Source organism: Sinohyriopsis cumingii, unplaced genomic scaffold (assembly GCF_028554795.1).
Source record: "Sinohyriopsis cumingii isolate HCF-2022 unplaced genomic scaffold, ASM2855479v2 utg000622l, whole genome shotgun sequence".
In the NCBI taxonomy this organism is placed as follows: Eukaryota; Metazoa; Mollusca; class Bivalvia; order Unionida; family Unionidae; genus Sinohyriopsis; species Sinohyriopsis cumingii.
The window spans coordinates 1,462,558-1,480,013 of NW_028315918.1; the positions used below are offsets into that span (position 1 = coordinate 1,462,558).

Sequence of the window (17,456 nt, forward strand, 5' to 3'; positions counted from 1 at the left end):
GATACTAAATATATAATAAAAAATGAAAATATAAAATTTCTGTCTTTAAAATCCATTTGACAGTGGCATATTTTCATAATTTGATGTAGTCTTTGCTGCTGTTATCAATAGTTTGGGGTGGGTTGAAGGTAATACAAATATCTTATTGATTTTTTTGTCAACACAGAAAATGATCATTCTGCATCGACTTTGTAGTAGGGAATTGTGTGGCAAACATATTGGGTGATGTTGCTATGTTGATGGAGGCACTTTGTGCACACAAAAAATAAAATCGCCCCCACCCCACCCCCGTTGTGCTCTAAAATTTAGTTTTCCTAGGATTGTCTCATTATTGCAGATGGTTTATCTGTTCCTTGAACACAGGTTAATTTCAACATTTTGCCTTAAAAGTGAAACACACTTGTACACTTGTCTGACTACAGAAATGATGGTGTTTTGCGTTTTACATATGGAGTAAAATCCAACTTAAAAGAATCGTTGGCAGTGATCAGAACTTGCCAATAATCTTTAGTAATGATGGCTTAAACATTCTAATTCTAGGCAGTGATGTGTAATAACTTTGTTGTTTAGCATGCACCTTTATTATTTGTATTTAACTCCGATGAATTAGGTTATAAGTTGTTCCACTTACTGTACCTTTTCTTTGCAAATTAGTCTAAAGTACTTGCCTGTATCAGTGTTTAAATGACTTAACAGGAATCAGCCAAGGTATTATTAACCATTAACATAATCTGTGAATAGTGTTGTTATATATCTCTGACTGCCATACCTTTTAATCCACTCGAGGATAATCACCTGTATAAACTGCCCCAAGGATAGTTTTACATGGTCTCTAAGCAGGAATGTTTATTGTTTATAAACAGCTTGCTTCTGACATGTATAGTGGTGGTCAAGAATTGTATATTTTTTTCCACAACTATATCTGGTGATTTGGAAGTAAGAGAGCTTGTTTTTCACATAATACATATGGGTATGGCAGGTATGATCAGATGCATGAATCTGGCAAACTCACTTAAGATCTTAATGATATAAGCATATATCAAAGTTTGATAAAAAAAAAATCCTACCAGAAATATGACATCCAAATTGTTAGCAAATTCTACCAATGATGCAAAAGCACCTAATTAGTATGTGTGGACCATGCCTGTTATTCAGCATGTTTAATTAGTATGTGAGGACCATGCCTGTTATTCAGCATGTTTAATTAGTATGTGTGGACCATGCCTGTTATTCAGCATGTTTAATTAGTATGTGTGGACCATGCCTGTTATTCAGCATGTTTAATTAGTATGTGAGGACCATGCCTGTTATTCAGCATGTTTAATTAGTATGTGAGGACCATGCCTGTTATTCGGCATGTTTAAGTGGAGGAAATAAATCATAATCCTCTTGCAGACAATCGCCAAATGGGCAAGTTATGTATCAAATTTGGTGAATTTCTTCCAAGCAGTTTAGGATTAGAATTGTGGCTATGAACATGCAAACAGATGGATAGACAAACTAACATATGGATGGTATTACAATATATACATGCTAAAATAAGGAAAAGGGTAGACCCAGATGTACTTGGCATTATACAGCTGAAGTTCTTGATATACAGTATAGTTGGATTAATATTATATACAGATAAATGTGATATAAATTACATACTGTTTGACAAAATATACATTATGGACAACAAGTAGTGTAATTAAACTGTGTCCTTGATATACAGGTAAATACTGTATAAAGTATTCAATGTGACAAGATAGACATATGGACAACAAGTAGTGTAATTAAACTGTGTCCTTTATATACAAGTAAATACAAATGTCCTGTATAAAGTATTCACTGTTTAAAGATAGACATACACACAACAAGTAGTGTAATTAAACTGTGTCCTTGATATACAGGTAAATATTGTATAAAGCATTCAATGTGACAAGATAGAAATATGGACAACAAGTAGTGTAATTAAACTGTGTTCTTTATATACAGATAAATATGGCATAAAGTACTCACCATATGGAAGGATATAGATATTGGCTACAAGTAGTGGAATTAAACTAAGTCTTTATATGCAGGTTATTTATATATAGGTAAATACCGTATATAATATTATGTGTAGGGAAAGATATAGATACAGACAGCAAGCAGGACAATTGAACAGTGTCCTATTGCCTTTTTGTGGGAAATGAAAAAGCCAAGTTACAATAGCTCAAACCGTGTTTACTGGACCATTGAACATTACATTAGACTTCAAGACAGCTGTCACGAAATCATGCATACCAGTGTATCATGTATCATTATGACAAAGGGAAAATTTCCACATTCACCTACATATAAACACATCCACTTTAAACAGCTTAGATCCAGATCAAACACTATAACACATGCCTGCAGATCAGGGTCTATGTTGGTTGCTTAATATTATAAGAAGATTAATCAGTGTTATACCACAATCTGCCAAGGCTTAATGCAATGTCATATTTAATCTCACCATCTAGTAAAGATAAACACTATCTTTGCACACATATAATAGGAAAAGCTGAGACCTACATCTACCATTACCCACACATAATAGGAATAGCTGAGACATGCATCTACCATTACCCACACATAATAGGAATAGCTGAGACATCTACCATTGCCCACATATAATAGGAATAGCTGAGACCTAAATCTACCATTGCCCACATATAAGAGGAACATCTGAGACCTACATTTACCATTGCCCACATATAATAGGAATAGCTGACACCTATATCTACCATTGTCCACATATAATAGGAACATCTGAGACCTAGATCTACCATTGCCCACATATACACATAATAGGAACATCTGAGACCTACATCTACCATTGCCCACATATAATAGGAATAGCTGAGACCTACATCTACCATAGCCCACATATAATAGGAATAGCTGACACCTATATCTACCATCGCCCACATATAATAGGAACATCTGAGACCTACATCTACCATTGCCCACATATAATAGGAACATATGAGACCTACATTTACCATTGTTTACATATATCAGGAATAGATGAGACCTACATCTACCATTGCCCACATATTTCAGGAATAGCTGAGACCTACATTTACCATTGCCCATATATATCAGAAATAGTTGAGACCTACATCTACCATTGCCCACATATATCAGGAATAGCTGAGACCTACATCTACCATTGCCCATATATATCAGGAATAGTTGAGACCTACATCTACCATTGCCCACATATAATAGAAATAGCTGAGACCTACATCTACCATTACCCACACATAATAAGAATAGCTGAGACCTACATCTACCATTGCCCACATATAATAGGAACGTCTGAGACCTACATCTACCATTGCCAATGTATCACTGGAACATCTGAGATCTACATACACATTGCAATATCTGACATTAGATCCTGGTCTTCACTGTTTGCTTAATATTATAATTTGAATAGGCAGTGTAAATCTTGACATGACAGCATTATGCAATGTCATATCTGGGTTTTACTGTCTGAACAGTTTACAGTATGATGCACACTAAGCAAATAAAAAGAAGCAAAAATTTTACCTGGGGCTGAATCAACTGTACAAGGTGGCACATGCAACTAAACTGGGACTCAAACTGTGCAAGTAGGCACAGTGAAGTGCAAGTCCTTGCAGTTTAGAATACATTAGCCCATAACCCACAACTTAATGTTGTTGTTTTGGATACGTATAGAATATTGAAGGGGACGACCAAGAAACACCTGGTGACGCAACTTTGAGGTGGACATCACCAAGATGGGTCACACCTGGAGTCAGCTCAAGGGGGATGGCACAGAAGAGAAGCCTCTGGTGATATTTTGCGAGCAACTCATACCCCGGCAGGGGTGACGGCCAAAACTGATTAACTAAGCATGTGCTTAAATTGTTAATCTGGCACTGATTATAGGGTGTAATGGAATTTCATAGTTTGCCTCCGGATAAAGCAAATCTCTTCTTATGAAACTAAAGATTTAGCTAGGTCTATACAGATTGTTGATTGAGATGGATCTTAGTTCATATGTATGTACAGTTTCCACAAATTTAAAATTACTTTTACAATAAACCAGGTACCACCAACCCATGTAACGAATTGTTAACTAGTAAACCATTTTAAAATGAGTTCTCTGTTGAAATTGAAGCTGCCCAAAGTTTTAAAAAGATTTGTTCGTGGTGTTTCTAGATCAGTATCAAGAATATAGCTGCCTTTATTCAAATTTCAGTAGTCTCCCTTGATTTTCTGAATCGGTGTTGCTGAAGACAGAACAGCTACATTCGAGATGTGGCATGACATGGGATATATGGATTTGACTACATCAATCATATTATAGTTTTTGCTATTCTTCCTTAAGTCCATAATTTAAGGGTCATTTCAGTAAGACTTGCAGTCAGATCATAAGGGTTGGCAGGTCTGTTGTATATAATTGGGTAGAAAAGTGGTATTTATAAAAGAGTTTTTTCAGGACAATGCCAACTTTTCAAAAAAGGTCCTATCTTATAAGTAAATTTATTTCACTGATAAGATTTGAATATACAATGTATTTCATTTTTGCTGAAAATTTATAGCAATGCCCAATACCAACATAGTATTATCAGTATTATCACAAGGAGCAATTAATGTAATAGGAAAGGATACTTTATATTTATTCCACATGATGTAGGTGTTGTGCCTGATAATTGACGTAAGGTTAAGTATTATTGAAACTCAACCCTTTTAAGAAGTTAGTAGTAGGCATCCTGAACAAACATTTTAACTGCATTCCATGGCCAGAGTCCAAGTAAAGAATTTATCACCAAGAACATATGTAAAAAAAAAAGTGTTTGCAATTTTTTGAGTCCAGATAAGGAATTTTCCACCAAAAGCATGTGAAGAGTTTAATTGCAATTAACTTATTTACATGCATATACTGTAGAGAATATGAATATTCACACATCAGACGGGCTTTTAAATTAAATAGAATTTAGATTTTTTTAAATCATTTCTTCCATAATTATACAAGTATTGAACAGGTTGTATATTAGAATGGTCTTAACCCCTGCAAAATGGAGTTCTTGAAATTATGAACAGATAATGAACTTTATGAACTATTCTTGAGCTTAACATGAAACATTCTTCAAATCTTTTTTTGGCTGTTCATGAACTACAGTACTTAAACAGTTCATGAATAACTTTAAGAACAAATGCAGTACAATTCAAGAACAATAATACATCACAAGAGTTCAAGAACTGTTCATGAATGAGTTCACGAACATGTTAAGAACAGTTAATGTACTAAAATGAATTTAAATAGTTCATAAAAAGCTCATGAATAGTTCTTGACAGAATTCTGGACCATGTCAAGAACAGTTAAAGAACTAAAAGAATGGCAATTAAATTAAATTAAATTAAATTAAATAGCTGAAAAGTTTATGATGGAAACAAATCCGGAATAGTTTAAGCACACAAAAGTTGCAGCTGAAATAACTGAAAACTTCATAAAAAATTATGTTCATTTGATTTTGAATACAGTACCATTCGATGAAAGAGACTACTTTTGTCTTAAACTTGACCTTTTAAACTGCAAACTCATTCCATGTTTTCAATAATACTTAAAATTAAATGTTCTAGGCAATTATAAAACCAGAGGATGTCTGAAAAGATGACAACAGGAACAAGAATCTAATATGTAATTCTGTATGGCCTTAGAGTTAGCAAAATAATGAAATCAGAAAGTAAAATTATCTCCATGCAACTTGTGCTTTATGATTCTCACATACATGCAAAGTAACCCCTAGCACATGATACTGTATTATAATTATTATTTAAAGTCATTCACAACATCAAGGTCAATCGTACGGGTCATATGTTACATAGCAAAAATAGCCAAGATAAATCCGAATAACGGTTGCTGATGCAGTTGGTCAAATCGAAATTGGACATCCTGCTCATTTGCTAAATATTAAACAAAATGGATTCGTTGATAGAAGGTCGAAAATACTGTTTGTTGTTTTGGTATTACAATGAAAGGAATTGGTCAATACAAAGCATCACTACAATACTGAAGTCACGCCGTGATGAGTACAGAAAAGGAGATGTAGTAATGGCTAAATATCAAGGGAAACCTTACCATGCGGCCGTCCTACGAATTGAAGGTAAACTATTTTAAACCATTTCTTGTAAAATAGGCCTGACCATAGACTCTTTCACGATTACTTAGGGCCTGTGGTTTTGGTTAGTAACATAATAAGACCGTCAAAATGAAAAGGTCATAATCCTAAGTAAGTAATAATTTATTTTTTAAAGTATTTTGCGTGGGGTATTATTTAGTCATATGACCGCAGTAATCCTGAAATGGTCTCTTGAGCACTAAGGGTTCCAACTGGACTGGAACCCTTACACCAATCCCTGCCCCCCCCCCTTCCGAAAATATCTTTTTAAAAAAACAGGACTGTAAAGTTGTCTGAACAGCAACATTTTTTCCTGCCAAGAAAATATCATTATTAAAGAAGTGAAAATTTGTTTCTGTTTGTTTTATGTTAGTTCAATCATTAACGGCATAACTTTGTTGAAGTATCTACTTTAAGTGTATTTATGAAAGGTTCAAAAGTTTTTATCTGGACTGTGATTCACTGTGACAGAAATGAACAATTCTGGAATTATTCATGAACTCTTTTAGAACACTTGTTCATGAAATATTAATCAAATGCACCTGAACATTTCATGATCAGTTCATGAACACGAAATGGCCATATTTTCAAGAACTTAATTTCAAGAATTGTTCTAGAATATAAGTTCTTGAACAGTTCATGAACAATCCATGTTAAAATGTTCAAGAACTTGTGTTCTAGATCATTCAGGTTCTGACATGCTTGAAAATTCTGCCATTTAATGTTCAAGAACTGCTCATGCAAGTTCATGTGCATTTTATGAATGGTTCATGAAAAGTATTCTAGAACAATTCATGGATAATTCAAGAATTGTTCATGAAATTTTCACGGGGGAAATCCCCAGTCTTTATTCTGCCCTTAGTATTTTTATTATTCTGCGTGACTTCATTTAGTATTTTCATTTTGAGTGACCACACTTAGTATTTTCATTTTGAGTGACTACACTTAGTATTTTCATTTTGAGTGACTACACTTAGTATTTTCATTATTTTGAGAGACCTATTTCAATGTCAAGATTGCATCAGGTGCCTGTGATCACATTGCCATTGATCTTGACATTTTTTTTTTCAAAACTGCAAATGTTTGTACAGATGGAGGAAGATACATGTATTGTTTGAAATTTGTAAGGTTTTAAGAGATCAGGTTGTTTTGAGCAAGATATCATACACTAGAGGTGAAGTGATTAATCAATGTATTGGTGTATCTAGTTTTTCCACATCGATACCAGAGGTGAAGAATCGATACAAAATGATACTTACCCTATGCAAGTTATTGTAATCTACAGTATTATTTGTTATTTGCCCGTATAACCTTTTAATTTATAATTCATCTGAGACAGTCATAGCAGGCTCATGGACTCATTTCTGTCAATAAAAAAGAAAAACTTTTGACAACACCCACTCACCTTCTACAATTAACACAAGATGACTTAATTCACATTGTTAGAAATCTGCTCACTCCACCAATTCCATGCTAATTATTTATTCCTGTCACTGATAACATATATCAACATGAAACATTCCTGATTTGTCCCCCATGTGTGACTTAATTACTTCACTGATCATTGAATTACCACTTTTTCTCAAAATTTCTCTGTTGCTTCATATCTTGTCTACTTTCATTGTATTAAAATGAAAGCTACACTTTCAGTGTGTCATGCACTGAAATAAGTTACATTCAGTTCTGATAGATGGTTATTGTTTGTTCAAGTGCTTGGTAAAACAATATCAAATCAAAAATAACTATCTTGTTAACCACATGACAGACTGGAAGTATTGGCTTCCAAACTGAATCCTAATACATGTAGATACAAAGCAACATAGAAACTTCATGCAAAAGCGGCTATTAAATGATCAGTAAAGTATTTAAATCATATATGATGAACAGTTTGGCATGTCTCCATTTATGTTGATATATGTAGTCAGCCACTGAATGTGCTGACAGGAAATACATATTAGCATAGAATCAGTGAGGGGTCGGATTCCAAACTTCACATTTACCTTGTGTTAATTTTTGTAGGAGGCCAGTGGGCATTGTCAATAATTTTCTTTTTCACTGACAGAAATATGTGCATGTGGCCATGGCAGTTGTTTTGCATCTGCAACAAGTACAATATGATTGATTTGGTTGTTGCTCATCTTGGTTCCCACACTTGGGTTTGATCTAGATAAGATTTTCTTTGCATGAGAAAATTTTACTGTTTCTTTTCTTTTAAAGATAACACTATAATGCCTTAACCCTTTACCTCATAGAGCATAGTTACAAAGTGCAGCACGCTATAAATAGAACACCTGTTACCTAGTCGACTCCATACGCATAGGTCTGTCTGAACTGTTAAGCAATGTAGTTTATGTTACGTTTAACAGCAATTTTAACCATTTTACGTTTTTGGTACACATCTATTAAATGTGGAAAAATTTAAGAGTAAAGTCCTATTGTTATAGCTGTGTAATTATTTTTCAGGGAAGAATTTTTTATGTGCTTTAAAATCTTGAGAGAACTCATTCACCGTCATGTCAGTGAGGCCGCATGACCAACTGTAGCTGCCATTTCTCATACTTGAAATTTAAACATTTTTCATCTGCATCTACATTACTAAGTCATCTGAATTTGATAATTTATAAAAACTAATTGCTGCCTACATCAATATCAGAGCCTTTACCTAAGTTATTGAATCTTTCGTAGTTGTGATTCTAATCGTGAAAACTTTGTAAGTACCGAATGAAATCCATGACCACCATTTTGGTAAATGGAGATTACGACCCAGTTACTTTAAATAGCAGATATCGACCAGTGCATAAACAGTGACCACGTGATCTGACGTAATTGTCATTTGCAGAAATGAATGTAGTATCTAATAGGGGAGTTTTCCCCGAAGGTGGCGCTACAAAAACCAGCTCAAAATGGATGATGTTTACAGCAGGCGTCAAAAGGCGCTTCCATGCAAATGGAGTAGAGGCGTCAAAAGGCACTGCCATACGAATTGAGTAGAGTTGTCCAAAGACACTTGCATGAGGTAAAGGGTTAAAAAAAATTCAAGGGAAGATATGAAATTGGCAATAACATGTTTTACATATTGATGCAGTACAAAACAATCTTGGGCCTGCATCTGATAAAATAGAGCAGCCTAAAACAGCTTAAAAAGTTGAATTGAAATTGGTAACAGCTATGAGGAATTCTGAATATATATCTTGTCAAGGATGAAATTGGTATATAAAGAGATGATATGTTTCTATAAATCTGTAATCTGCATACTGGAAATAAAACCAGCAAATCAACACGGTATAAAATAGTACCATCCTACGACAGGCAGACCTTGTAAAGATGAAAAGACAGTCATATTTATCAATAATGCATTGCATCTTAGTCCACATATTGTGAATTGTATTGATGCATGGCACATGTGTTTGTTTTACAGCATATTGTGAATTGTATTGATGCATGGCACATGTGTTTGTTTTACAGCATATTGTGAATTGTATTGATGCATGGCACATGTGTTTATTTTACAGCATATTGTGAATTGTATTGATGCATGGCACATGTGTTTGTTTTACAGCATATTGTGAATTGTATTGATGCATGGCACATGTGTTTGTTTTACAGCATATTGTGAATTGTATTGATGCATGGCACATGTGTTTGTTTTACAGCATATTGTGAATTGTATTGATGCATGGCACATGTGTTTGTTTTACACCAAGGTATAATTCAGAATGCTTTGGATCCAGATTATCTGACTTTTAGAATATCAGTGATAATTCTTTCAACATGGTGTAATGTTTCATCTTTAAGATTTGAAGACAATACATGTTCCACTATATTTGTTGCTTTTGATGTTGAGGTTTGCTTTTATCCTTGTAGAGTTCATATTAAATTTCATCTTCTTTATGAGATATTTCATGTCTGATGCCAGAGGTCCAGGTTATCAAGAATGCTGTAAACATGTCTTAGTATTCATTTGTCAAGGACACGCGGGGTCTCCCTAGATCAGAAAACCACAATGCTGTCTTTGATATAAATCACTTGCCTACATGCAGAATCAAGAAAATTGATGGGGTAATTAAGAAGATTGATTGTTTAGCAAGTCAGGACGTTGCTAAGTAATATAATGTGATGGAGGGGGTTTGTCAGGGGAGTGTGTGTCCAGAATTAAGTTAGATGCACTGTGTATCAGTTAAACTTGACGAATCTTGCAGACAATGACCTATGGCTGGAAAATGTCTGGGGACTGATAATATTATCTATTTCAGGAAATTTAATCACTAATGACCTGCAGTTTTGTCATGAGTACATGATATCGTGATAAGATTATGTCATATTGTATGAAATATGTCGGTTAACATTATTCAGGCCTAATTCTTTGAGTGCACAGTCCAAGGCCATATCAGATTTCGGGCCATAAATCATACATCTAGACATGTAGAAAATAATCAAGTTTTAAGATGTGCCTCGATCCTAAAGATCGTGTGCAAACGAACCATGTAGTTTTGCACTGAGGTAAAAATAATGGTTCTTTTTTGCTTATCACAGAAAAATGTTCACCCTCAAAATTCACTGAATATTATATGGAATGGATGTCCTGAAAGAAAGTTTGATAATGCTTGGTAACTAGAAGTGTTTGGTACTGGAAGCATAGGAACATACCATTTTATTTTATGGGTGTTTGTTGTTCTGGTCTTTAAGTAGTTTTGGAGAAAAAAGTATTTCTGCTTTGATTTATAGAAATTAGAACCTACAGAACCTATTATTATAATGCTTTTGTATGCGTGACATACCACGGAATTGTTGCTTTGTGATAAACCCCCCCCCCCCCATTAATTTACTTGCACTGTTTCTAATCCATTGCTATTGATTTATTTTCACACAAAACATATTTATGGATGTAATTTTAATATTGGTATGAAAACGTAATTATATGCATTATACTTAAAGGGCATCAAAAGACAACTGCATGTATCCAGTATTTGCACTTGGGTCAGTTCAGGGTTGCTTTGCAAAACGTGTGCAAGTACTTGTGCACCAGATATTGTTGTTGTTGTAGGGTTTAACACCATTTTTCAGCACAAGATAGGCTATACATGGAGGCCAGTATAAATGGTGAAGGAAGAACCTGGGAAAACCTCGGAAAGAACCACTGACCCATGAGAAGCTACTGGCAAGCGTTCTCACATAAACACATTGGCCGAGCCAGAGATCTGAACGCATGCAGACAGATGTGAGATGGTGATGATCTGTAATGGTGAGCACTTTAGACTACTCAGCCATGTTTACCAGACTGTAAACTGGGTACATCTTGGACTCGAGTCCAAAACTGGGATTTGAGTATGCAGAAAGATACAACTCATACTGACAATTTTAGAGAAATGTTACATACAAATTTATAAAGAGAAACTTACCTCATAACTGCCGCAGGAACTCATATTTCTTTACATCATGCATATATGTAATCTATGTATATATGTAATCTATGTATATATGTAATCTATGTATATATGTAATCTATGCATATATGTAATCTATGTATATATGTAATCTATGCATATATGTAATCTATGTATATATGTAATCTATGTACAATACTATTTTAGAAACAAGAATGCTTCCACTCCATCTACTTTAATTGACGCTTATTTCTGTAGATGTATCATGCATAGCTTAATAAAAACCACACCAGAGTTAAGCTCAAATGTTACTATTCTTCCTAATCTGGTTGTGGGTTCAATCCCCTGCCGAGTCATACCAAAGACTTACAGATGGTACTAACATCTACCTCGCTTGGCGCTCAGCATTAAGAGGTTAGTGTTAGGACTGGTCAGCCTGGTGTCAGGATAATATGACTGGGTGGGACATCATGCTACATGTCTGCGGCATGATGCCCCAGTGCTGGACATCACTGTAAACTGTCACACTGCAGACATCGTAGCGATATGACTGAAAAATTGTTAAAGCTACATTAAAAATCCAAATCACACACACACACTTCCTAATATACTTGGAGGATTGCCATAATACCTTACATGCACATTCATTCCAAGGACTGGTATAGTTGGTAAATGGTCCTAAATGAAAATGCTGCTGCTTTGACATCTTGAAAAATATTTACTACACCTTCTAAATTGACAATCCTAAAGAAAAACTTCTTATGATGTCCATTTGGTCCTAAATGAAAATGTTGCTGATCTGACATTCGATATAGCCACTATGGATGCCATCTTGAAACTGTTATTGCTACACCTCATGAACAAATAGCCATATCTTTATTGGGTTTTTCACCAGAATACTTATAATGTCTAGTTGGTCCTCAGTGAAAATGGTGCCAGTATGGTGTCCAATATGCCCCACCATGGCAGCCAGCTTGAAAACCTACTTATTGCTACAACACCTGAACAGAAAGACATATTGGCATCAGGATTTGCCTAGGTGACTTCTAATGATGTATGATTGGTACTAAATGAAAATGGGGCTGATCAGTATGACCACCACGCCAGCTGTTTTCAAAATCTTGATACTGTTACTTAGTACTACTATATGGAAAGTCACATTGATATGGAATTTTCACCAGAAGACTAATTGTGATATCTAGTTATTCCTAAATGAAATGGTACCATATATGACAACAAATATGGCTGCCACAATGAACAGATTGACAGTCATGTCATAAACGCTTCTGAATGGATGGTCATGTCAGGATGGGTGTTTACCAAAGTAATTTAATGATTCCAGTTTGTTCTTAATGATCTTGCAGCCAGTATGACTGCTACAGTAATTCAGTATAAAACCTTATTGAACAAACATGTCAGAGATGGTTTCAACACTCAGCAGTTAAAAAGAAGAAATGTTCTTATCTTGAATTCCAGGGAGTCTGTTTGGCCAGTAGAGTATCAGTCCCTTTAAGGGACTGTTTGGCCAGTAGAGTATCAGTCCCTACAGACATGGCTATGCCAGTTGGCCATGATAATTCCACACACTGACTTACAGAAATGGCTATGCCAGTTGGCCATGATAATTCCACACACTGCCCTACAGACATAGCTATGCCAGTTGGCCATGATAATTCCACACACTGACCTATGGACATGGCCATGCCAGTTGGCCATGATAATTCCACACACCGACCTACAGACATGGCCATGCCACTTGGCCATGATAATTCCACACACTGAATAGAATACTTCACTCTCATTTATCAGCCAAAAATAATTCATCATTGTGATCCTTCTGTGGGCCTTTTTTAGTTAATATGTAGGTTTTAGTTTGCATATATGCAAATAGGCAAAGTTAGATCTTATCAAACGAAAATGTACTGATGCTTTAGATTTAATTATTTTCACAAATGTCAGGGACAAGGGTGGGTGTAGATCTGACTGTTTTACAAACATAACTCTAGTTATAATATATTCTGTACAGAAAATGTAATGGCACTCTATTCTATAATTCTGCCACAGGTTGATGGAACTACTTGGCATTCTAGCTATGTGCAGGGGACCAAGGATGTTGAGGGCAGCACAAGTCTTGTCTTTTCACTGAAGGAGAAAGTTGGAGCCCTGGTTGATGCACTTAAAGTGTTTCAGGTAATATGACAAAGTCAGGGATCCATTTTGTGTATTTCAGGTAATATGACAAATTCATAGATCCACTTTGTATATTTCAGGTAATATGACAAATTCAGGGATCCATTTTGTATATTTCAGGTAATATGACAAATTCATAGATCCACTTTGTGTATTTCAGGTGATATGACAAAGTCAGGGATCCATTTTGTGTATTTCAGGTGATATGACAAATTCATAAATCCACTTTGTATATTCCAGGTAATATGAAAAATTCATGAATCCACTTTGTGTGTTTTAGGTAACATGACAAGTTCAGGGATCCACTTTGTGTATTTTGGGTAATGTGACAAATTCATGGATCCACTTTGTATTTCAAGTAATATGACAAATTGAAGTATCCTCTTTGTGTGTATTGGGTAATATGATAAATACATGGAGCCACTTTGTGTTTCAGGTAATTTGGCAAATTCAGGGGTCCACTTTTTGTGTTTCAGGTGATATGAAAAATTTCATGGATCCACTGTGTTTCAGATAATATGACAAGTTCATTTTGTAAAGAACTTTTACTTGGGTAGATTTCCAATGCCTTTGAATGGGCTGCTTGTAATTAAATTTTCTGATTTCAATTCCAATTAACATGAATTGATAAATATAGAATACATTTTCTAATATTCATTTTATTTCATAGCATCACAATGTCAATCTGCACCACATTGAATCTCGACCATCCAAGACAGACAAAGGGGACTATGAATTCTTTGTGTCATGTGACAACCAAAAGGGTGGATTAAATGAGGCAATAGATGAATTGCAGACTGCATGCAAATCTTTGACCATCTTGTCTCGCAACACAGAGGATAATACTGAATCAGGTATTCTAAATATATTTGATGAAGCATTTTCATGATAATGGGCTAGATTTATTTGTAATAGAAGCTTTTAGACTTCTCAAAAAGACTTGACTTGTTTTTTTGTAATTGAAGCATTACAGTTCTAAAAAAAAAGACATGACTAAATTTTCTTATACAAGAATCTTTACAGTTCTCAAAAAGACTTGACTAATTTTTTTTAAACAGAAGCTTTACAATTCTCATAAAGACCTGACTTGATCTTTTTGTAATTGAAGCTTTACTATTCTCAGGAAGACATATGACTAGATTTTTCATAGAAGCTTCACAGTTACAGGTGTGTGAATGTGCTTTTGACAGAAGTTGCTTTTAAAGAAAAGAATTTTACATAAGGTTTTATGAGCTTGTAGTTTTATAGCAACCTAAAAATTGTACCACTTGAGTAAAAAAAAGGTGTAATCTTTTAAGTCCGGTACATGGAGTTAAAAGAACACAGGATTTATAATCTGCATTTGATAAAGAAGCATCTCCCAATTGTTATAATGCCTTTCATTAAAACATAATCATGGTTACAGAAAGGTACAGCTATGGCCTTCTGACCAAAATTAAATCATGTACTTGAATTGTTCTGTCAAATCTATGACCACATGAGTTAAAAAAACAACAGGATTCTTTGTATTACCAGTGTATCCTTTTTTTCTTTTTAAATTGGTCCTGTGTTAAGCTTTCTTTAGGCTTTGAAACTACTATTCAGTCTGTCCACTCATTAATCTATACATGTGTGTGTATGTGTGCATGCTTGCATGATCAAATAATATTGCACAGCTCCTATCACCAATCAAGATGAAAATTTCTCAAAGTTTGGATATGATTGCAGCTGGCTTGGTAGATGACATAGCCCCTCATTACAAGACTTCCATGTCTCACAATTGACCTTTGTAATTATCAACTTCAAGTGTCAATGTATGTCAGATATAAGTTTGAATGACCCTCTATGCATACAGTTGTGGCCAATGGGTCACATCTTGGAAGCTGGTGAGATGACATTCCTATATGCATTTATTGGGCATTAAAAGAAAAAATTCAGAGATGAAACTGTCTTTTGACCCAGGGTCTACTCTTGCTCTCCAGGAACATAGCACAGAAACTATAAAGATCCCCACTCTATGATCATATATACACTTACTGGGCAAGAAGAGACAAATGTATGTATACACCTGACAGTGGACATAGTTTCTATGTCATAACTTGAACACTATATAGAGATTACCACATGGTAACCACATATGCACTACATGGACAGAAAAGACATATACATATATATATATATATATATATATATATATATATATATATAAATAATTGGGCCCAGCACCTGTTCTTACCACATTATACTAGACAAAGTCTAGTCTGGCCACAAAAGTTGTGGGTGGTGGGCTTTCACAAGCACTCAAGTTTTATATCCACCTGTGTCATTAACAAATTACATTCCTATGTAAAGCATCTTTATGTATGTTTTGAAAAATACAGAACAATTCATTACTATTTACTGGCCTACTGGATTGAAGTTTGAGATAGCACAGACCCAGCACTGAAGTATGTGGTAGCCCAGACCTAGTAATTTGGTACTCCTGGGTTCCAGAATGAAGTATGTGGTAGCCCAGACCAGCATTCTGGTAGACCCTAGGATCCTGACTGAAGTACGTGGATTTGGTAGCCAAGACCCAACATTCTGGTAGTTCCTGGGTTCCAGACTGAAGTATGTGGTAGCCCAGACCTAGTAGCCTGGACTCAGCATTGAGATAGCCCCTAGGCTCTATGCACAGCATTTGTTGGACCCTGGACTGACCCACTGTTTAAAAGTTTTTCCTTTAAATGGTTTGACATAAAAATATTAAGATGTATGCAAGTCATTTATGAAGATTAGATTTAATTCTAGTCTTATCATGAAAATAATTTGCACATCATTTTTTTTTGCTTTGATTGAAAATTCTCTGGTCATAAATTTGAAGTTTTCTAGAAGTATCATAATTGCGTTCAGAAATTACTTTCTTGATAGACGAGAAGCCTGGCATGTGTTTTGTGATACACAAATTTAAACAAAATCAAATCCACCCTGTCTCTGTACCTTCATGCTGGCTTTCTGTCGTTCTGTCTGTTTCCAGATCTGTATATTCTTTTAATCAATCAGCTATTTACTTGTACATCTGTCTCTTTATTAATCTGTTAATCTCAGCCAGCATACATATATGTGTTTTATTACAACTGTTTCTTTGCATACCTGCCTTTATCATATCTGCCTTTATCTATCTATCTATCTATCTATCTATCTATCTATCTGTCTGTCTGTCTGTCTGTCTGTCAGTCTCTGTGTCTATGTATGTATGTATGTGTCTATGTATGTATGTATGTATGTGTTCTATCTCTCTGTCAATCTTATTTATCTATCTGTCTGTCTGTCTATGTGTCTTTGTATGTATGTATGTATGTCGTCCATTTTTTCTGTAGGAAACATGCATAAAATGGCAACTTTATAGTCATCATAAACTAAACTGAAAATGCTCTAATCAAAGTATGGAGTATGTAGATGAATCATGTTCTAATAATTGACACTTATGATTACCTTTTAAAATCATTTTCTTTTGTCAGGTTTTTCTGACAAATTAGGCTCAGGTAGGTATAATTAAAACATCTGTGATATAGTATCAATATATCAAGCTCTCAAAACGCTTAACCAGGGTTTTCCCTGATGCAGTAATATTGCGTCAGTAATATAAATTTCTTTCTTGGGACTCCTTTTAAAAATTCTAGAAGGTTTAAAGAACCTGATTTAGTAAAGTTGCTTGCTGTGTTTTATGATACATTGTTTCATGGTTTTCACCCCCTAAACC

The 17,456-nt window shown here is 34.8% G+C and overlaps 1 protein-coding gene across 3 annotated transcripts in view; it reads left to right on the forward strand.

Annotated features, from left to right (window-relative positions):
• Window positions 1–17,456, forward strand: part of LOC149773653 (protein henna-like) — a 95,139-nt gene that overhangs the window by 14,760 nt on the left and 62,923 nt on the right. For 2 of the 3 annotated variants that reach the window (XM_089946264.1, XM_089946265.1), the window contains exons 2-3: window positions 13,610–13,735; window positions 14,406–14,589. In XM_089946264.1, coding sequence (XP_089802390.1) covers window positions 13,610–13,735; window positions 14,406–14,589 — 310 coding nt within the window. Of the gene's footprint in view, window positions 1–13,609; window positions 13,736–14,405; window positions 14,590–17,214; window positions 17,239–17,456 lie in introns of all 3 variants that reach the window. The other variant, XM_089946263.1, reaches the window with a different exon arrangement.